Below are 20,542 nucleotides of genomic sequence, written 5' to 3'. Positions count from 1 at the left end.
CTCAGTCAAAACACTGTTATACCACAGGACTTCAGAGATATGACCGAATCAACCTTATGTCACCAGTTATCAGAGTCCCTTTACAAAGGAACAAGTAGGTCACCAAGGTGGTGAAGATTAGGCTTTATGGCAATAATTGCTTTCTTTATCTAATGCTGACGATATGAAACTATATTTGTGTGATTTAAGAATGATCTCATTCCTTTAGAAACAAGGTGGTTGATTGCACACGACCTGCCAATCAAGGGATTGTGACCTTTTGATTGGTCAAGAGATTTGACAGCTTTTATGCCCTCGCACCTTGTGCCACCTTTTAAAAGTATTGCAGAGGAAATTCTCATTTGTGCATACTTGTCCTCGTCGTTGCCTGTGACTTCACAGCAAGCTATTTGTCATGTTGTTAATTTTCAGATGCAGCACTTACAGCCAGCGTGGAGCGAATTGCTGATATAAATTCCCATGACAGGGCAATATCCCCAGCTTCATGCTGGAGAGACATCGGAAGAGGACTGCCAAACCTGGAAAGCCATGTCAGGGGAGGCATTAAAAAAAAAAACATGAATAATCACCCGGAATAGTATAGTGTTAAAAAAAGCCAAAAAACAGGAAAAAGAAAAAGTGTAATTATGAGATGAGTTAACTAATGAAAATAACTCCTGATCATCTTCTCCCAAAAGCACCCCCTGCTCAGTACTGCAGGAGTCCTTGGTAATGCAGACAAAACGAAAAACTATTTTACAACGAAACATGAAAAATGTGGTCTCTCCTGCCGTCTGGGTTTCGAGTTGAAATTGTATAGATTTTTTCTCAGCAGTAAGAACAGGCCCAGTGTGTGTCGGTGGACGAGTGTTATGTCCTCGGTAGTCAACGGCCCGGGTCCAGTTTGGGGAGGGATATTTCCTGGGGTGGCACAGCTCTGCCCAGGGCACAGGGCACGGGGCCAGCTGCAGCAGGGGCCAGCGGTGATGTATGTCCTCCGCAGAGTGGCGCCCACATTCTCACGTGCATGGTCATCGGCTCCCTGTGGGGGGGGGGGTTTGTTGGGGGGGGGGGGGGGGGGGCAGTGCTGTCAGTTTGATGGAATGTGGTCACACAGAGACAAGCGCATTCTTAATGGATCTACATGACCCAGCGCATACATTCCCCTCTCTCTGGCTCTCTCCGAGCCCCAAATGAAACACAGGGGCTCCACAAACCCTACACCGCACCCCCCCCCCTTCACTCTGCTTCATTAAAGACAGATGTGTGTGCCATCCTTATAGCTGGGGTCCTGTCCCCTCCTAGTGGGAGGATCTGCAGGTAGCTTGACACTGAGCCCAAGGCAGGGCTGCATCTGCTGGTGGCAGTGCCAACCACCGCACAGGCCGTCATATTACAGAAGTCTGCTGGTGGCAGTGCCACCCGTCGCACAGGTCGTCATATTACAGTAGTCTGCTGGTGGCAGTGCCACCCGTCGCACAGGATGTAATACAACAGAAGTCTGCAGGTGGTACACATCTGGGCACGGCAGCAGTGTGCGCTGCCCGTGTGAAGGAGGTGACTGATTGGTATTGACAGGTGTGGACGACACCTGTTGTTGGTTTGTTAGATTTTCGTTGGGGGTTGATGTGTTGAGGTTGAGGTGTGTGTGTGTGTGTGTGTGTGTGTGTGTGTGTGTGTGTGGTGTGTTGTGGGAGGCAAGGTTGTTGGTGGTGGTAAAAGGTATGAGCGGGTTCCTAGGTATTCTGCTGACTGCACTGAAATATTTATATCCGTGTGAAAAGGCTTTGCGAAGATCTAATTGAGTTCTGTATATATACATGAATGCAGACGCGATTAACTCGGGCCGATTCCTCAAAGGAGAGACCCAATTAGACAGCACTTGTCTGAACTGGGTTGCAGTTCTCCATGGCGGATCTGTAGCCATACTAGGGGGAAAGATGTGTGTGTGTGTGTGTGTGTGTGTGTGTGTGTGTGTGTGTGTGTTTGCATGCGTGCTGTTTACAATCTACAATCTTATTTAGTGCAGCTGCCAGTCGAAGAGGAATTTGCCAATTTCGTCATGCAGAGAGCCAGACTGATTTGTCATGAGAGAGGGGAACTCGAGTATGTCAATTTAAAGCAGCCTCACCTACCTGATCTGCCAGCGTCATATCTTTTCTTGCTTTCGTTTAACCATACGTTCACCTTTTGCAGGACTTGGAAGCTAGAAAAATAACACAAAAACTAAAAGAGGGTGACCTGGAGCTGACCCCGAGAGAGAGTGCCACTCCAAGTCATGTGGTGTGACTGAGCCAGTGCTGTGGTCACTGTCGGTTTGCCTCTGTAACCGGAGAGGCAGTCAGACCTACATGTCCTGGGGGGTCACATTCTGCTGCAGAGCTGAATTTAACGCAGGCGAGCGGGCGGGCTAGATGATACAGCCTGACTGAGTGAGGGAGCCTCACCCTCACCCTCCTCCCCTGGGACTTGATGGATAGACCAAAGAGCGGAGTTGAGTCCCTACTCGTGATCTCTCTGCATGGCTTGGAATGGTCTGAATTTGTTGTCTATCTGGACCTTTGTGTGTGTGTGTGTGTGTGTGTGTGTGTGTGTGTGTGTGTGTGTGTGTGTGTGTGTGTGTGTTTCTATGTTTGCATGTGTGTGTGTGTTATCAGAAGAGTATTATCACCTATTAAAAGTCTTGCATATCAGGCAGCGTGTTACCAACCTGCTTTCACTTGCGTGACAAGAATGGCATGCAATTAAGTACTCGTAGAGCAAGACCCTGTAAATCATTTGGCTCTTGTCTCCCTCTACCATTGGCTTTATGATAAGCAACCCTTCCCCGCCTCCACCTCCCTGCCACATGAGTATGCTGAGACACTTCTGCGCCGTTCAGGCACGTTAGACAGCCCCGCCGCCACCGAGTGCGGTGGTGGGTTGGTCGAGCGGGCGGCTCCAGATAAGACAGTGTCCTCAGAACGAGACGGGCGTGTCAAAAATAAAACAGAGTTGTATCAGCTAGACGAGATAAGAGTGTGGCACAGACTTGGCACGGTGCCAGCCCCTACTCCCTCCAGTACCAGCCCATTACTACACAACACATGCTGCCCGTCCCTCCTGAAGACCAATTGTTGCAGGCGAAATATTGTGGAGGGGGGGGTTGAAACTGGGGCCTATTCCCACGTGCTCCATGTGTCAGCCACTGCCCCGCCCTGCCCCGCCCTGCCCCGCCCTGCCCCGCCCTGCCCCGCCCTGCCCCGCCCCGCCCCGCCATGCCCCGCCCTGCCCCGCCCTGCCCTGCCCGCTTCCGTTTTATACACACTAATCTCAGCCCATTCCAGCAGTGCTCTGAGGTCTGCTTGCCCCTGCCTGCCGGCTTATTTAAGCCCACTTCTCAAGGTCATCAGGTCGCCTCTGCATCTGCTAGAGAGAGGCTGACTCTCCAGCGGAACAGGTCCGGCTTTGAGCCAGCTCAGGGCCAGATCTGTGGAAGAGCCAGCAGCTCTCCAAGACGCCCCTAACTCCCCTACTGTCGTAGCTGTGCATATGACATTTAAAAGGGAGCATAATAATGTTGTTCATGGCATTGAAGTGCTTTTGGTGAAAAAAATTGCAATCAATACATCGTTCAAAGCATCAATAAAACAAAAACCCATAAACAGCTGAAACAGTGGACAAGTCTATTAATTGATGGATTTACTATGAGCACTCTGTCCTCTCTCTCTCTCTCTCCCCTCTCCTCCTCACGCTCTCTCTGTAGACAGCCTTTGCACGACATAAAGTCCAGACAGGATTCATAGCTACCAGGCCTCTACAAAAACCCTTCCAGGAACATGTATGCTTTATAGGAAAGCCATATGCATATACAGTATATGCAGGATCTGTTAGATCAAGTTTCACTGTGCATCACGGCTTTCTCTCTTACATTTTCCTTCTCTCATCTCCTCTCTTCTCTCCTCTCACTGCCTTCTCTCCTCTCACTGCCTCCTCTCTTCTCTCCTCTCACTGCATCCTCTCTTCTCTCTTCGCACTGCCTTCTCTCCTCTCCTCTCCTCTGTCCTCTCACTGCCTTCTCTCCTCTCCTCTGTCCTCTCACTGCCTCCTCTCCTCTCTTCTGTCCTCTCTGCCTTCTCTCCTCTCCTCTCTCCTCTCACTGCCTCCTCTCCTCTGTCCTCTCACTGCCTCCTCTCCTCTGTCCTCTCACTGCCTCCTCTCCTCTCCTCTGTCCTCTCACTGCCTCCTCTCCTCTGTCCTCTCACTGCCTCCTCTCCTCTGTCCTCTCACTGCCTCATCTCCTCTGTCCTCTCACTGCCTCCTCTCCTCTGTCCTCTCTCTGCCTCCTCTCCTCTCCTCTGTCCTCTCTGCCTTCTCTCCTCTCCTCTCTCCTCTCACTGCCTCCTCTCCTCTGTCCTCTCACTGCCTCCTCTCCTCTGTCCTCTCACTGCCTTCTCTCCTCTGTCCTCTCACTGCCTCCTCTCCTCTCCTCTCTCCTCTCACTGCCTTCTCTCCTCTCACTGCCTCCTCTCTTCTCTCCTCTCACTGCATCCTCTCTTCTCTCTTCGCACTGCCTTCTCTCCTCTCCTCTCCTCTGTCCTCTCACTGCCTTCTCTCCTCTCCTCTGTCCTCTCACTGCCTCCTCTCCTCTCCTCTGTCCTCTCTGCCTTCTCTCGTCTCCTCTCTCCTCTCACTGCCTCCTCTCCTCTGTCCTCTCACTGCCTCCTCTCCTCTCCTCTCTCCTCTCACTGCCTCCTCTCCTCTGTCCTCTCACTGCCTCCTCTCCTCTGTCCTCTCACTGCCTTCTCTCCTCTGTCCTCTCACTGCCTCCTCTCCTCTCCTCTCTCCTCTCACTGCCTTCTCTCCTCTCACTGCCTCCTCTCTTCTCTCCTCTCACTGCATCCTCTCTTCTCTCTTAGCACTGCCTTCTCTCCTCTCCTCTCCTCTGTCCTCTCACTGCCTTCTCTCCTCTCCTCTGTCCTCTCACTGCCTCCTCTCCTCTCCTCTGTCCTCTCTGCCTTCTCTCGTCTCCTCTCTCCTCTCACTGCCTCCTCTCCTCTGTCCTCTCACTGCCTCCTCTCCTCTGTCCTCTCACTGCCTCCTCTCCTCTGTCCTCTCACTGCCTCCTCTCCTCTGTCCTCTCACTGCCTCCTCTCCTCTGTCCTCTCTCTGCCTTCTCTCCTCTGTCCTCTCACTGCCTCCTCTCCTCTCCTCTCTCCTCTCACTGCCTCCTCTCCTCTGTCCTCTCACTGCCTCCTCTCCTCTGTCCTCTCACTGCCTCCTCTCCTCTGTCCTCTCACTGCCTCCTCTCCTCTGTCCTCTTATGCCTTCTCTCCTCTCTGTCCTCTCACTGCCTTCTCTCCTCTCCTCTGTCCTCTCACTGCCTCCTCTCCTCTCTCCATCCCTTCCCCCGGGCCCTCATATGAAGTTGTTATCAGTCGTATCACTGTCCTGAAGTGGCGTGTGGCGTGTGGCGAGTGGCGTGTGAGTGGCTGTTGTGGCAGTTTTAGATGGCAGCACACACAGGGCGGCCAATCAGAGGCTGCGGCTCTCATTGCTCTCCTCCAATCAAGTGCTTAGCTCAAGCCAGACATCAGGTTAGAGGAAGGCTGCCTGAGTCTCTGCATGGGTGGGTGCCCAGGTTAGAGGGAGGCTGCCTGAGTCTCTGGGTGGGTGGGTGGGTTGGTGCCCAGGTTAGAGGGAGGGGCCTGAGTCTCTGGGTGGGTGGGTGCGCAGGTAAGAGGGGGGCTGCCTGAGTCTCTGGATGGGTGGGTGGGTGCGCAGGTAAGAGGGGGGCTGCCTGAGTGTCTGGATGGGTGGGTGGGTGCGCAGGTAAGAGGGGGGCTGCCTGAGTCTCTGGATGGGTGGGTGGGTGCGCAGGTAAGAGGGAGGCTGCCTGACTCTGGATGGGTGGGTGGGTGCGCAGGTAAGAGGGAGGCTGCCTGAGTCTCTGGATGGGTGGGTGGGTGCTCAGGCTGGGCTTGGGCAGGTGGGCTCATGCTGTCCACATGGGGGACAAGCCAGGATGGGAATGAGGTGCTGCAGTGTGGAGCAACAGGCATCCCTTACACACACACAGGCACACAGACACACACACACACACACACACAAACACACACACACACACACACACACGTACACACACACACACACACACACACGTACACACACACGTACACACACAAACACACACACACACACACGTACACGTACACACACACACACAGACACCTCAGGCATAAACACGTCCACACCAATGTTCTACACATAAGAGTGGGCTGTATTCTCACACAGTTTAAACCCTGCAGATTTGTGATGCTCTCCCTGTGAGTGTTTACCCCTCTGTGCCTGGAGGCTAACTGGCTAGAGTGCTCCATCTTTCACTCCCTGATTTCTTGGCCTTCTTTAAGCCAACTCTCCACTCCCTTCACTACAAGGCCAAGACCTCCCACTCTGGCTCAAGCGCGTAAAAAACACACATTCAGGACTTGGCCCTGGCTACGAGGGGAAGGGTGTGGGTGTGTGTCTGAAGGAGCATTGGGGAGGAGGAGGTGTTTTAAAAAGCAGGACGACAGCTTTAAATAGAGAGCCCTAATAGCTAACAGCAGGTGTGCCAGGACTTCCTCAGTGAAAGATTAACCTTTACTGCGGTGGCTGTGACCTCTGAACTTTGCCTGCAGTCGGAACGAGCTGCGTTCGCCCTGGTCGCTAGCCTCCTCTCCACGCACAACACTCCAGACACCCCATGCTCCAAGATTGCTCCTACCTGTTGAAGACCTGCCTGTGGCCAGGCCTAAATGCTCATGGTTATGGTTGTAATACTAAGGCTTTTATCCAAAACGTTAAAAAATTACATCAAAAAACAAATAGTAGGAATAAACCCAATGTCGAATTATTCAAGAAACAATATAAGGTACCAATTAATAATAATAATAATAATAATAATAACAAAACCAAATGCCAGAACTAGGCCTCAAGCAAATTAACTAACAGTGAAAAAAGGTACGCTTTAAAGCACTTATTAAATGTAGAAAGGATGTCGCTGGCTGTAAAATGGCATGGCCTTCATTAAGGAGGAGTTTGCTCATAGTTCATCAGGCTCTCTCACACAGTAGCTTGACCCCAATATGCTTCATGAGAAACACAATGCTGGCTTTCAGTATGAATGAGGAATCACTCCATTTCTTCAACATTAGAGTCATAAACCTATGCATGCCATCCAGCCATGCAAAGTCAGTTCACCCTGCTATCAAAGGCAACATTCAGTGTTTTAAGCATGCTTTGCTTGTGTACACATACACTGTGAACCCATGGTAGGCCCTAGGGAGAAGCAGTAACAGAATTAGGTTTACCTATACCGCTATCTCGCTCGCTCGCTCTGGCACTCTCTGTAAACAAACATCTCTGTATTTTTTGCTTTGGAGTTCATATGAATTTATATTATATATTTTCCTCCCTATATGTCTTTTATCCTCTTAAATCTTCGACTCTGTGCAGTCCAATATTTGCATACTGTATTTGCTTTGCACTCTGTGTGTGAAAGAGTGTAGATAGGACTGATTATTGGTCACTGTTTGATACGTTTGCTGATCTCCTCTTTCTTAGCTCAGTGGTTTTTATTTGCATGTCTCGTGTCATAGGTTTAAGACGGAAGGCTGGGGCCAGGTGAGGGTGGATCATGGGCACGAGACCAGGAGATCACCTTGTGTGTAAAATGGAAAAAAGACCACAAGGGAGGATAGCGAGGCTACTGTTGAACCTAAACACACTCCTGTTTAACCCCCACAGTTTAGAGAGAGCTGGGTCTGACCCAAATTCCCTTTTTCCTCATCTGCCTAGACGGTTGTTTAGCCTTCTGGGGAAACACTTAGAGAAATGTATGAGGCACAAAAAATGAGATACATGTGCTTGAGTACATCACATTTTGGAAGAGGCAGGGCGGAAAGGGAAAGTGTGTGTGGCCATCCACAGATATAGAGTGCCCTCTAGCGGCGGGCGGTGTCTCTGCCTCTGCCCCGTGGAGCAGAGGCCATTGGAAGTGCTTTATGGGGATTTTCCTAAACCATCTTTGAAAGTTATTACTGGTCTGCAAATCCATGGTCGGTAAATCAAAGTGCTTTGACGTCAGCGAAAAGCCTTGGTAAGACGCAGTGGCAGTTTGTGTTTTTCCCTCTTTCTGTCTCTCTGTCTCTGTCTCTCTCTTGTGGCATCGAAGAAAAGGAAAGACGGTCCGACCCAGACGCATTTGTGCGATAAATCTAAGAGGGAAAAGCAGGGGTGCCTGAATGAGGCATGCTAGGCTACGCTACGTTATGCTATGCTATGTCCGCAGCATTGGATGTCGAGGTGTGCGGTGCTGTGGAAGCACACACTGCAGTTTAGGTTAGCGTGAGCTTCCATGAGGCAGAGATGAGATCAGATGAAACAAGAGGGAAACACAGGTGAAGGCTTCCACCTCTCATTCTCCTCTGAGGGAGAAGTCACCCTGTTTAGCAAGAAAAATGCTCACATACTCACATACACTCAGAGTGACATACAGTATGTACACACACATACTCACACAGACACACATGCGTGCACACACAGCCACATACACACACAGCCACACACACACATATATAAACACACACAAACTCAAACACATACACACTCACTTACACATACACACTCATAGACACTAGATTGAATGGGAGACAGGAGGCGGACCTCGAGGGCTCGGAGCAGCAAGCTCATTAAAAGCTTTATTCCGCTTGCAGGATTTGCAGACGATTTTGATATGGTCATTGTTGGTACACAAGCCTTGCTGAGGGGAATAATGTTGATTTGTGTTACATTCTAGGAAGGAGGCAGCAGACTTTTGGAAACTGTTTGTCACACAGATTCTTTATTTCCTGGTACCAATCCCAGGCTTCTCTCTCTAGGAGTATTTTGAAAAGAGAAAAATCAGAAAAACCAAACATTTTTTATTATTATTTTGGATACACCCTACCCCCTGACCAAAGGCAGACAGCTGGGTGGAGTGGAATGGGGCAGGCAGGGGCCTCTCTCTCTCTCTCTCTCTCTCTCTCTCTCTCTCTCTCTCTCTCTCTCTCTCTCTCTCTCTCTCTCTCTCTATCTCTCTCTCTCTCTCCCTCTCTTTCTTTCTTTCTCTTTCTCTGTGTATTCGGCCTTTGCACGACACACAGACAGACAGGATTTATAGATACCAGGCCTCCAGAAAAAACCCTTCGAGGAATATCTTTGCTATATAGGAATCCATATGCATGCAGGATCTGTAAGGTCAGATGTCACTGTGCATCACAGCTCTCTTTATGTCTCTCTTGCTCTATCTCTCTCTCTCTCCATGCACCCTTTCCCTCTTTTTTCTTTCTCCCACCCTTTATTTCCTGCTCTCCCGTCTCTCACTCTCTGTCTCTCCCTATCCCCTTCCCTCTTACCCCCACCTTCCTTTCTTTCTTTCTCTTTCTCTCTCACTCTCACTCTCTGTCTCTCCCTTTCCCCTTCCCTCTTACCCCCCCCCCCCCCCCCTCTCTCTCTCTCTCTCTCTCTCTCTCTCTCTCTCTCTTCTCTCTCTCTCTCTCTCTCTCTCTCTCTCTCTCTCGCTCTCTCCTGCCCTCCTCATAGTGCTGATACCGCAGGGGCTTCTGAGGGAAGGCCACGGCTGAGCGATCACACAAGTGTCGCCGCAAATCGGCCTGGGCCTGCCGGCGCGCCGGATCAGCCTGACCACGCAGCACAGTGTTGTGCCACAAACACACACACACACACACACAGGCACACACATCCCGTGCACGCACACACGCACACCCCGCGCATGCACACGCACACGCACACGCACACCCACACACACATATTTGTTAGCAGGGTGGGGGATGTGTTCACTCACTCTCTCTTTCTCTTTCTCTCACTCTCTCTTCCCCACACACACACACACACACACACACACACACAAACACACACACGCACACACACATTCACACATGCATATGTGAGCAGGGTGGGGGATGTGTTCTCTCTCTCTCTCACACACACGCACACACACACACACACACACACACACACACACACACACACACACACACATACACACACACACACACACACACACACATATGAGAGTGGGAGCTCTGTTTGGAAACACAGCCACATGTGTCTGCCAGAGCAGACAAACAGCCAGTGGGAGCAGCTGAGCCCCTCAGTCCTCTATGCCAAGGGAGAGAGACAGAGAGAGAGAGAGAGAGAGAGAGAGAGAAACAGAGAGAGAAACAGAGAGAGAAAGAGACAGAGAGAGGAAGAGAGAGAGACAGAGAGAGAGAGAGACAGACCGAGAGAGGAAGAGAGAGACAGAGAGAGGAAGAGAGAGAGACAGAGAGAGGAAGAGAGACATAGAGACAGAAAGAGAGAGACGGAGAGAGACAGGGAGAGAGACAGAGATAGTAAGAGAGAGACAGAGAGAGGAAGAGAGAGGGACAGAGATCAGCAATCCAGGAAATGCCTGATCATCACATCTGTCTAACACACACACACACATACACACCACCCATTCTCATGTGTCCGATCCAGGGCTATCATCCTGAAATTGAGAGCAAGTTAGATTTCTCCATCCCTCTATAATTTGCGGTCAGGCATGTGTGTGTGTGTGTGTGTGTGTGTGTGTGAGTGTGTGTGTGTGTGTGTGTCTGTGTCTGTGTGATTGTGTGAGTATACAGTATGTTGTGGGGGTTGTTATTTATTCAATATTGGGATAACAAACCCCCAGCTTGCGGCTCACATTTTGAAGAGGGCTCCCTGGCACTGAAGCGTCTAGCGGGGGGCACTTGCCCATGAGCCCTGGCTGGCACAGGCCACATAAACCTCACAGAGAGTCTTCACAGAGTGGAGGTGTTCTAGCCTGACGATGTCATACTCATAATTCTAGTCAGAATATGAGTCTGAGATCGGACAATTGGGCTGTGATTATGGGGCGTGTTTCAACGAACCAGGAAAGAAAATTCCTCTTCGCTGAATTGGATACCTAGAACCAATCAGCGCAACGTAGTATTACCATCTGACAGATTAAACTTTTACCTGCTCCCGTAGGAAGGACGGCAAAAACATCTTTTCAATCGACAAATGCCTTGATCGCGTTTCTCTGTTCCTCTTTCAAAATGAATGCGCTGTCAATATCTGCTGAGATATGCCTGGCCAACGCGTTAGCATAACCGATCAATAATGGTCTAGAGTGCTTTAGTTAGGACCTAAAATCCTCGGCAACACTCGTTTTGCGTATACACAACTAACCGAGTCAATGTAGACATAAAAAAGTCGTGTAGATAGCTTAAATCATATAAAATATGTCCCACTAAGCTCCCGAGACGGCGCCATCTTTGTTCGATGTATATTCCGGTATATTCTATCTATCTGTCCATCAACGTATAAAGCCCGCCCTTACAATTTGATTGGTTTAGATTGCGTTTCAACCTTTTTGAAACGTTAAATCTCTCCCAACTAACTCGATTCCAGACTGAATCTCCCAGCCCAAAAATGTTGTGGGCGGAGTTCAGGCTGGTATCCAGGCTAGAGGTGTTCACTAGTCAGCCTCACTCTCTCTGTCTCACTCGCTCGCTCGCTTTCTCTCTCTCTTTCTGTGTCTTTCTCTATCTCTCTCTTTCTCTCCCTTTCTCTCTCTTTCTTTTTGTCTTTCTCTATCTCTCTCTTTCTCTCTTTCTTTCTTTTTGTCTTTCTCTCTCTCTTTCTCTCCTTCTCTCTCATTCTTTTCCTCTCCTTATTGCACAACTACAGATTACCCATCCAGAACACGCCCATCTTCATCCCTCCAGAAAATATGTTACAACGGTGACCTCGTTCCAGCAATGTCTTCATCATTTGTAACCACTTCCCAGTAGTTTATGTAACTGCAGATATTTCACTCAACACCGCCCACCACAAAGATAGAAAGAAACTGATTACAGTTTAATGTCATTTATTATCCTCATGATTTGTGTCATATGCTGTCTCTGACTAACAAGTCGAGGTCATTTGCGGATATCTAGGCGTGGCTAGTGAAGAACTGTGTTAAAGGTCTATCCTCTGTCCTACTTCTCATCCTCTCTCATGTCTCCCATACCTGTTTAATGTTTTTAAGACTTAAAGGTGCAGTCTGCTAGCCTGGATACCTGCCCAAACCCCGCCCACAACATTTTTGGTCAGGGAGATTTGGTCTGGCTTTGGGCTAATTGGGAGAGAGTTTCATCGGTCGGATAAAACCGGACCAATCAAATTGTCAGGGCGGGCTTTATATGTTGATGGACAGATACCAACGCTTGAGTTGAATTAACCGGTAGATTCAAACTCCGACCAAGATGGCCGCGTCTCGGGTGCTTAGTGGGGAATATTTTATGTGAATTAAGCTATCTACACGACTTTTTAATGTCTACATTGACTCGGTTAGTTGTGCATGTGCAACACGAATGTTGCAAGAGTATTGTTTGTCTTAACTAAAGCTCTCTAGACCATTATTGTTAGATCATTGCTAACGCGTACACAAAAAACCCATTGAAACAAACTGTAGCTTGTAGCCTTAATGCTAATTAATTAACGTGAGTAGGCATATCTCAAAAGACATTGACAGCGCATTCATTTTGAAAGAGGAACAGAGAAACGCGATCAAGGCATTTGTCGATTGAAAAGATGTTTTTGCCGTCCTTCCTACGGGATCAGGTAAAAGTTTAATCTATCAGAGATGGTAATACTACGTTGCTCTGATTGGTTCTAGGTATCCGATTCAGCGAATAGGCATTTTCTTTCCTGGTTCGTTGAAACACGCCCCATAATCACAGCCCAAAGGTTCGGTATCAGACTCATATTCTGACTAGAATCATGAGTATGACATCGTCAGGCTAGCAGTCTGCAATTCTAATCCCAAATTCAGCTAATTGCTGCTCAGGGTTCTCTAGCTGTGTGCTTAGTGTTTGCGCTCAAAAAACGTCAGAGTTTGTACACAGTCCTGACCCTGTAAATGGGAACAATCTGTAAATCCGAAACAAACATAGTGGCTCGGACAGAGCCATACATGATCCCAGCCAATCAACAGAATACATCTTTAAAAAGTGCTCCTCAGATTTAGCCTGGGACTGGATAGGATCTGTTCTACAGTCAGTTTATATCTGTGTTCAAGTTACCAGAATCATTCAATTCAATTCAATTTTATTTATATAGCGCCATAACAATACAATTGTCTCTAGGCGCTTAACAGAGCCCAGAGTCTGAACCCCCTCAGTGCAAACACAATGGCAACAGGGGCAAGAAAAAATGTGTGTGTGTGTGTCTCAGCAGAACACCCTGGAGACCTGTAACATCTGCAGTAAGCCCATCATGGAGCGTATCTTGCGGGCCACGGGCAAAGCCTACCACCCCCAGTGCTTCACCTGTGTGGTGTGCCAACGCAGCCTGGATGGCATCCCCTTCACCGTGGACGCCTCCAACCACATCCACTGCATCGAGGACTTCCACAAGTGAGCACCGCCTACCACTAACACACACCATGATAGAGTGGATCAGTACCTACCACTTACACACACCATGATAAGGTGGATCAGTACTACTAACACACACTATGATAGACTGGATCAGTACCTACCACTAACACACACCATGATAGAGTGGATCAGAACCTTCCACTAACACACACCATGATAGAGTGGATCAGTACCCACTAACACACACCATGATGGAGTGGATCACTACCTACCACTAACACACACCATGATAGAGTGGATCAGGATCATTACCTACCGCTAACACACACCTATAGAGTGGATCAGTACCACTAACACACACCATGATCTGTAGCAGATGCCTGTGTTCACTTCCACTGCATGGAGGACTGCTATTAGTGAGTCCCCATTACCTCCCGCACACACTATGATAGAGCTATTATGGGATAGGTCTGTACCAGACACCTTCAGTCGTATCCACTGCATCTAGAACACACACTATCAGAAGGATCATCCATCTTACAAACCAGTGGGCTCAGCTCGCATACACTGATGTAAATGTTTGTGTTGTTTGTTTGTTGTCATGTGGCTTTGATCTTGAGGTTTTCCGATGATGATTATCAAGATGGGGTCATGTTCGAAAGAAGTAGACCTAGAGATTGACTGATTGAATGATGATGAAAGCACTATAACTGCTAACACCTTCCGTTCCTAATATTAATAATATTTAAGTATTTCTATTATAATATGGGTTTGCAAATGCTAGGGGAGTTAGTAAAAAAATAAGATTGTTGTGATTCTTCAGTATTTTTGTGTTCATCTTTTTACTGGCAATATCCGAGATGACAGAAAAATGGTTCTTTTACAGCAGGTGACATAGCAAGTAGTTTCAGCTTGAGGAACATAGGCCAGTTAGACAAAGGCTGTCTTCATTAGGATGGAAACGCTTCAGAGAGAGCCACATACCTGGTGAGGAAATGAAAGAAGCGGCAGGTAGACCTGTTCCAGAAGACTGGCTGACCACATCAGAGGCGCCTTTGTGTCTAGGAACAGCCAGGTCTGCCTTGCGGTTCCACTGTTAGTACCCTCGAAAACCACTTCTCACTCCCTCCCATTCAGTGGGAACGTCCCATGAAGAACTCTCATCACCTGACTGACCCACAGCGCAGCCCATATCCTCAAAAGACCTGCCCTCAGAGTCCCCCTTCCCCTAAAGCTGTTCCTCAACTCACGCCACTCTCAAGGTGTCAACTTACGAAACTCTCCCTCCTCAGATAACCGTCTGACATATTGTCAGACACATCATATTTAATCCAATTGCATTAAGTCAATGCTGTTCATCATGCGAAAACACTTACTTCCAATCAAACACAATGACCTCTTTGTCCAGTCACATTTGTGATGGGGGAAGTCGCTAAACAGAACAAATCAATTGCTCCTTTTTTGTTGCGTTTGCGTGTCTGTCCAGTAATGTTAATTTCTCTGCCTGCCTGTTAAGAGTGCTCTGGCTGTCATTTGTCTTGGCCGCCTCTTAATGGATCGATTCAAGTTCATGGAGAAGTAAACCACGCGTCAGGTTCCCAATTCTGACAGTCATGCGGAAAACTACTGATTAGATTCTCATGAGTAGGTCAGACCACAGGGTGACTCTCACTCAGCCTCTATGTTCTCACTCTTCCTCATATTATTAACCGCAATTACAAAAACATTAAAGAAAAACATTCAGTTTCTCCAAGTGTGTTTTGTTTTGGCAGTTACTGCGCATAAAATTTAAGTTTTTCGAATACGAGCCAGGCTTGTTAACCCAGGCGATATCTGAAGAGTAGCACTTTTTTAAGATTTAGTCCCTGATTCAGTTTCGTGAAAGGTTATTAGGACGTTTGTGCTCAACAGCCAATCAAATTACACCCCTCCCTTCGGTGCACCTGAAGCACTGTGTTGATTGGCTGGGCTAATCTCACTCCTCTGGTGATTACTGAGTCAGTAAAGAGTGTGTGTGGCTCATGCAGATGATTAGTTCATGTTGCTAATAGTTTTTTTCAAATGTGTCTGTTTGTTTTTTGTCCTAACAGGAAGTTTGCCCCGCGATGCTCCGTGTGTGTGGAGCCCATCATGCCTGCGCCTGGACAGGAGGAGACGGTGCGCATCGTAGCCCTGGATCGGGACTTCCACGTGCAGTGCTACCGCTGCGAGGTGAGGGGGTGTAACTCACGGCCTACACACACAAACACACACACACACACACACACACACACACACACTCGTCCTAGCGACGGCTCATTTAAACTGGGGACCAGAGGTCCTGTTGCTCTCTACCCATAGGTAACAGTCCTCCACACTCATCTCCAGACATGCCTGTATACACACACACACACACATCTGGCTACACGACTGACCTCGATTTTGTGAAGGCCAGTCGGCTAAGGAACTCTCTCTCTCTCTGCACGTCTCCATCAGACAGATCTCCTCTCACAGGGGAGTGGGAGTCACTACCACAGCTCAGTGCTCAGTTCCCACTCCCTAGAGTGTAGCACAGCCAAAACCCTGTGCCCCTATTGGGCGAGCCCCTGCTTCAGCAGCTTGCCTCTTCCTCTTCCTCCAGGCCCCTGTGTGAACGTAAGGACTAGAGACAGGCCAGGAGAGGGAGGGAGGAAGAGATCGAGAAAGTGAGAGAGAGGCTAAGGGGGGAGAGAGAAAGAGAGCAGAGGAAGTAGTTGAGCAGCTTGTCAGAAGAGCTGTGCCCACATGAGTGCCCACAGGAGTACGCAGGGCTTGGCAGGCTGAAAGGTCAGCAGTGGAAAAGAGCACAGCACAGATGTGGGAGAGGGCAACAGGCTTTCATTTCTGTTTCAGTTATTGTTCATGTTGGTGGATATGATATAACAGTGTGTGTATGTGTACCTGTGTGTGTTTGTGTGTGTGTGTGTGTGAGTGGGTGTGTGTGTGTGTGTGTGTGTGTGTGTGTGTGTGTGTCTGTGTCTGTGTCTGTGTCTGTGTCTGTGTCTGTGTGGTGTGTGTGTGTGTCTGTGTGTGTGTGTATGTGCATGTGCATGTGCATGTGCATGTGCATGTGCATGTGCATGTGCATGTGCATGTGCATGTGTCTGTGTGTGTGTGTCTGTGTCTGTGTGTGTGTGTGTGTGTGTGTGTGTGTGTGTGTGTGTGTGTGTGTGTGTGTGTCTGTGTCTGTGTGTGTGTCTGTGTCTGTGTCTGTGTCTGTGTCTGTGTGTGTGTGTGTGTGTGTGTGTGTGTGTGTGTGTGTGTGTGTGTGTGCGTGCGTGTGCGTGTGTTCCCTCTACAGGATTGTGGTACTCTTCTCTCGGAGGGGGACAACCAGGGCTGCTACCCACTGGATGGCCATGTTCTCTGCAAAAACTGCAACACCAGCCGCATCCAGGCCCTCACCGCCAAAGCCACCACTGACCTCTGAATGATACACACACACACACACACACACACACACACACACACACACACACACACACACACACACACACACACATGACCCGAAACACACACACACACACATACACACACCATAGAAACACCTTCATGCACACAACACATGCTCAGTTAAATCCCTGAAAACCTACCTGCTTCAACCAAGCTCAGTAGACGTATGCAAGCACACTCAATGAAATTAAGTTTATAATCTTAAGTATCCTCATTAGTTTCACCAGTGCACCCACCCACATGTATGTATTATACAAACACACACACACACACACACACACACACGCATGCACGCACACACACACACACTTTCTTATATAATGTTGCACAGCTTAGTGCCAGCAGTGGCGTATTTTATTTACCACTGCTTTTCCTATGCAATCAAACTATGGCTGAACACCGATGCCTTCTACCCACCACATTCCCATGGCCATGGTCACCACAGAGTAGGGCCACAACACTCCCAGAGTTTTGGAGGAGTTGGAATGGACACGAGCTGCATTCTTATGCAGAATACTAGAATAGTGAATTTGAATTCTGGAAGGGGAACTCTTTAGCACAGTGGGTTCCAAGGGCACCTGTTGGCGACTACCTTGGCCCACATTTGTAACTCTAAAGGGACCACATATTTCCACGGAGTGCTTTAAATGATGTTAAAGGACCTGAGTGTCCACGTCTGCATCGTTATTGTAATGGCTTCAACGGTTCAATAAATGTGTTATGCATTCTGTATACCAATTTGTCACAGGGCCAAAACAAATCCTAACGCAGAAATTACATGTAGACCACACAGGTGGTAATGCTGTATGTTTGTAAGTTTGAGCGTGCCCACATACACACACACACACACACACACACACACACACACACACACACACACACACACACAGATCTTCCACACACCAGGGCCATGGCGAGGCCTCTGAAGCGCTTCCCACTGTGTATGTGTACGGTGTGTCTGTTCCTCTGCTGGCCAGGAATAACCGTTTATAAGACAAACGTGTAAACAAAAACAACAACAACAACTATGATCTGGAGATATAAGTGATATGGAGAACAATATGGTCTTGTTACTCTGGACAACACGGCTAAAATAACAAAGGCTGCTGTTAATGGAGGTCAGATTCAGTTCCTTTGAAGGGCCATCCCCTGCACAGGTAACACATAGAGAGAGAGATGAGGTGTGAGACGTGTATGAGTGACCAAACCAGTACCTCCATATATAAACAACCTACTAAACCATTCCTAAAACGTGCCCTTTACAAAATGACATGTTGACCACACAGGTGGAAATGCTGTATGTTTGAGTTTGAGCGCACGCACATACACACACACACACACACACACACACACACAAACACACACACACACACACATACAGCCGCGGAAAAAATTAAGAGACCACTTCAAAATTATCAGTTTCTCTGGTTTTACTATTTATTGGTATGTGTTAAAGTAAAATGTACATTTTTGTTTTATTCTATAACCTACTGGCAACATTCCTACCAAATTTCAAATAAAAATATTGTCATTTAGATCATTTATTTGCAGAAAAATGACAATTGGTCAAAATAGCAAAAAGGATGCAGTGTCTTCAGATCTCGAATAATGCAAAGAAAACAAGCTCATATTCATTTTTAAACTACACAATACTAATAAACTTAGGAAGAGTTCAGAAATCAATATTTGGTGGAATAACCTTGATTTAAAATCACAACTTTCATGTGTCTTGGCATGCTCTCCACCAGTCTTTCACATTGCCGTTGGGTGACTTTATGCTACTCCTGGCGCAAGAATTCAAGCAGCTCGGCTTCTTTTCATGGCTTGTGACCATCCATCAAGACCATAAGGATTGAACCAAAGCGGACTGGAGGTTCTTCTAAGTTCGTCTTCTCTGATGAGTCCAATTTCACAGTAGGTGCAAGACTCTGTGGCTTGTAGGCCTCTCCAGGTCTCCGTCTAACCATCAGACGACCATGTGTTGGGCAAAGCTGAAAATTGGACTCATCAGAGAAGACGAACTTAGAAGAACCTCCAGTCCGCTTTGGTTCAATCCTTATGGTCTTTTACAAACCTCAGCCAGGCAAAGTACAACGTTGTCCCGGAAGAAAAACTTGCTTCCTTTTGCTCTGACAATGTTCCCCAACTCTGAGAAGTGTTTTTTCCAGCAGGTCAATGCTCCATGCCACACAGCCAGGCCAGTAAAGGTGTGGATGGAGTACCACCAGATCAGGACCCTGTCATGGCCAGCCCAATTTCGAGACCTGAATCCCATAAAAAACCTCTGAAATGTGATCAAGAGGAAGATGGATGGTCACAAGCCATGAAAAGAAGCCGAGCTGCTTGAATTCTTGCGCCAGGAGTAGCATAAAGTCACCCAACGGCAATGTGAAAGACTGGTGGAGAGCATGCCAAGACACATGAAAGTTGTGATTTTAAATCAAGGTTATTCCACCAAATATTGATTTCTGAACTCTTCCTAAGTTAAAGCATTAGTATTGTGTAGTTTAAAAATGAATATGAGCTTGTTTTCTTTGCATTATTCGAGATCTAAAGACACTGGATCTTTTTTGCTATTTTGACCAATTGTCATTTTTCTGCAAATAAATGATCTAAATGACAATATTTTTATTTGAAATTTGGTAGGAATGTTGCCAGTAGGTTATAGAATAAAACAAAAATATACATTTTACTTCAACACATACCAATAAATAGTAAAACCAGAGAAACTGATAATTTTGAAGTGGTCTCTTAATTTTTTCCGCGGCTGTATATACACACACACACACTATTAACATTTCTTGAGATGTTTTGAGTATTTGAAGCATTAGCCAAAGAGCTGTTTACTTGTATTGACGACCTTGAGTAGTATATGCTATCCATGTAGTGCCACGTTGTTTGCAAAGGGACTGTGAATCTCCAAGCTTCTGCACCCTTCAGCCTCCTCAACCAAAGCAAATCTGCTCTGCTCCATTGAAATTCAACACCGTAAATATGTTGGACTAATAACAAATTACTTTTTCCTTTCACTGAGCGGGCTCACAATGTGTGTGTATATATAATAGAGAGGCAGCGTGCTTTTATTTACAATAACTTGTAGGTGGGTGAGCGCCTCCTCGAGTTTGTACTAGTGACGTGAAAGAGCCTAATGGTAAAGCCGTTGTTTGTAAAGGTCATCAGATTGTCTTCAGGGTAGCATGCAGAGAGCACACAGAGATGTAGTCCTTGATTATAGTCTTTCGTCATTATGCGTGGCATAATAACAAAGGACCTTTGTACAGGCCGTTGTTACCTCAGACGCTTTCTGTCTCTCTCGGTCTCTCTCTCTTTCTCTCATCTGTTTCAGCGTGGTAGAGAAACAAGTGTCTTCACAAGGTTTTACCATTTATAATGCTCATTTGTCTTCCGATGTGGTCTACAGTAGAGACCATTCAAAACAATCCCATTATATTTTAGATACTGATTTTATTTACTCTTTCATGAACAAGGAAGATAGTAATATCAGTGAAAGTGTTTTTTTTAGGTTTAGATTATAGAGCTACTCTGAACTTTTGACAATATGCATTTTTATATTTGATTGCATTGACACTTTATTAAGATATGCAAAATATTTTTATTTTAAAGGAAATATTTAAATTGTCGGGGATACAGTAAAA

The 20,542-nt window shown here is 47.4% G+C and overlaps 1 protein-coding gene across 3 annotated transcripts in view; it reads left to right on the top strand.

The window, feature by feature from the left end:
* The window catches only part of lpp (LIM domain containing preferred translocation partner in lipoma), a 213,253-nt gene extending 195,059 nt beyond the window's left edge, over positions 1-18,194 (top strand). For 2 of the 3 annotated variants that reach the window (XM_080857883.1, XM_080857881.1), the window contains 3 exons: positions 13,270-13,451; positions 15,506-15,626; positions 16,735-18,194. In XM_080857883.1, coding sequence (XP_080714009.1) covers positions 13,270-13,451; positions 15,506-15,626; positions 16,735-16,863 — 432 coding nt within the window. In that variant the 3' untranslated portion in view covers positions 16,864-18,194. The remainder of the gene's footprint in view (positions 1-13,269; positions 13,452-15,505; positions 15,627-16,734) is intronic. The other variant, XM_080857882.1, reaches the window with a different exon arrangement.
* The last annotated feature ends 2,348 nt before the right edge of the window (positions 18,195-20,542 follow it).

This window comes from Sprattus sprattus (assembly GCF_963457725.1).
Source record: "Sprattus sprattus genome assembly, chromosome: 2".
In the NCBI taxonomy this organism is placed as follows: Eukaryota; Metazoa; Chordata; class Actinopteri; order Clupeiformes; family Clupeidae; genus Sprattus; species Sprattus sprattus.
The sequence above is the reverse complement of the archived record's forward strand: the minus strand, read 5'-3'. Positions and strand labels throughout refer to the sequence as shown.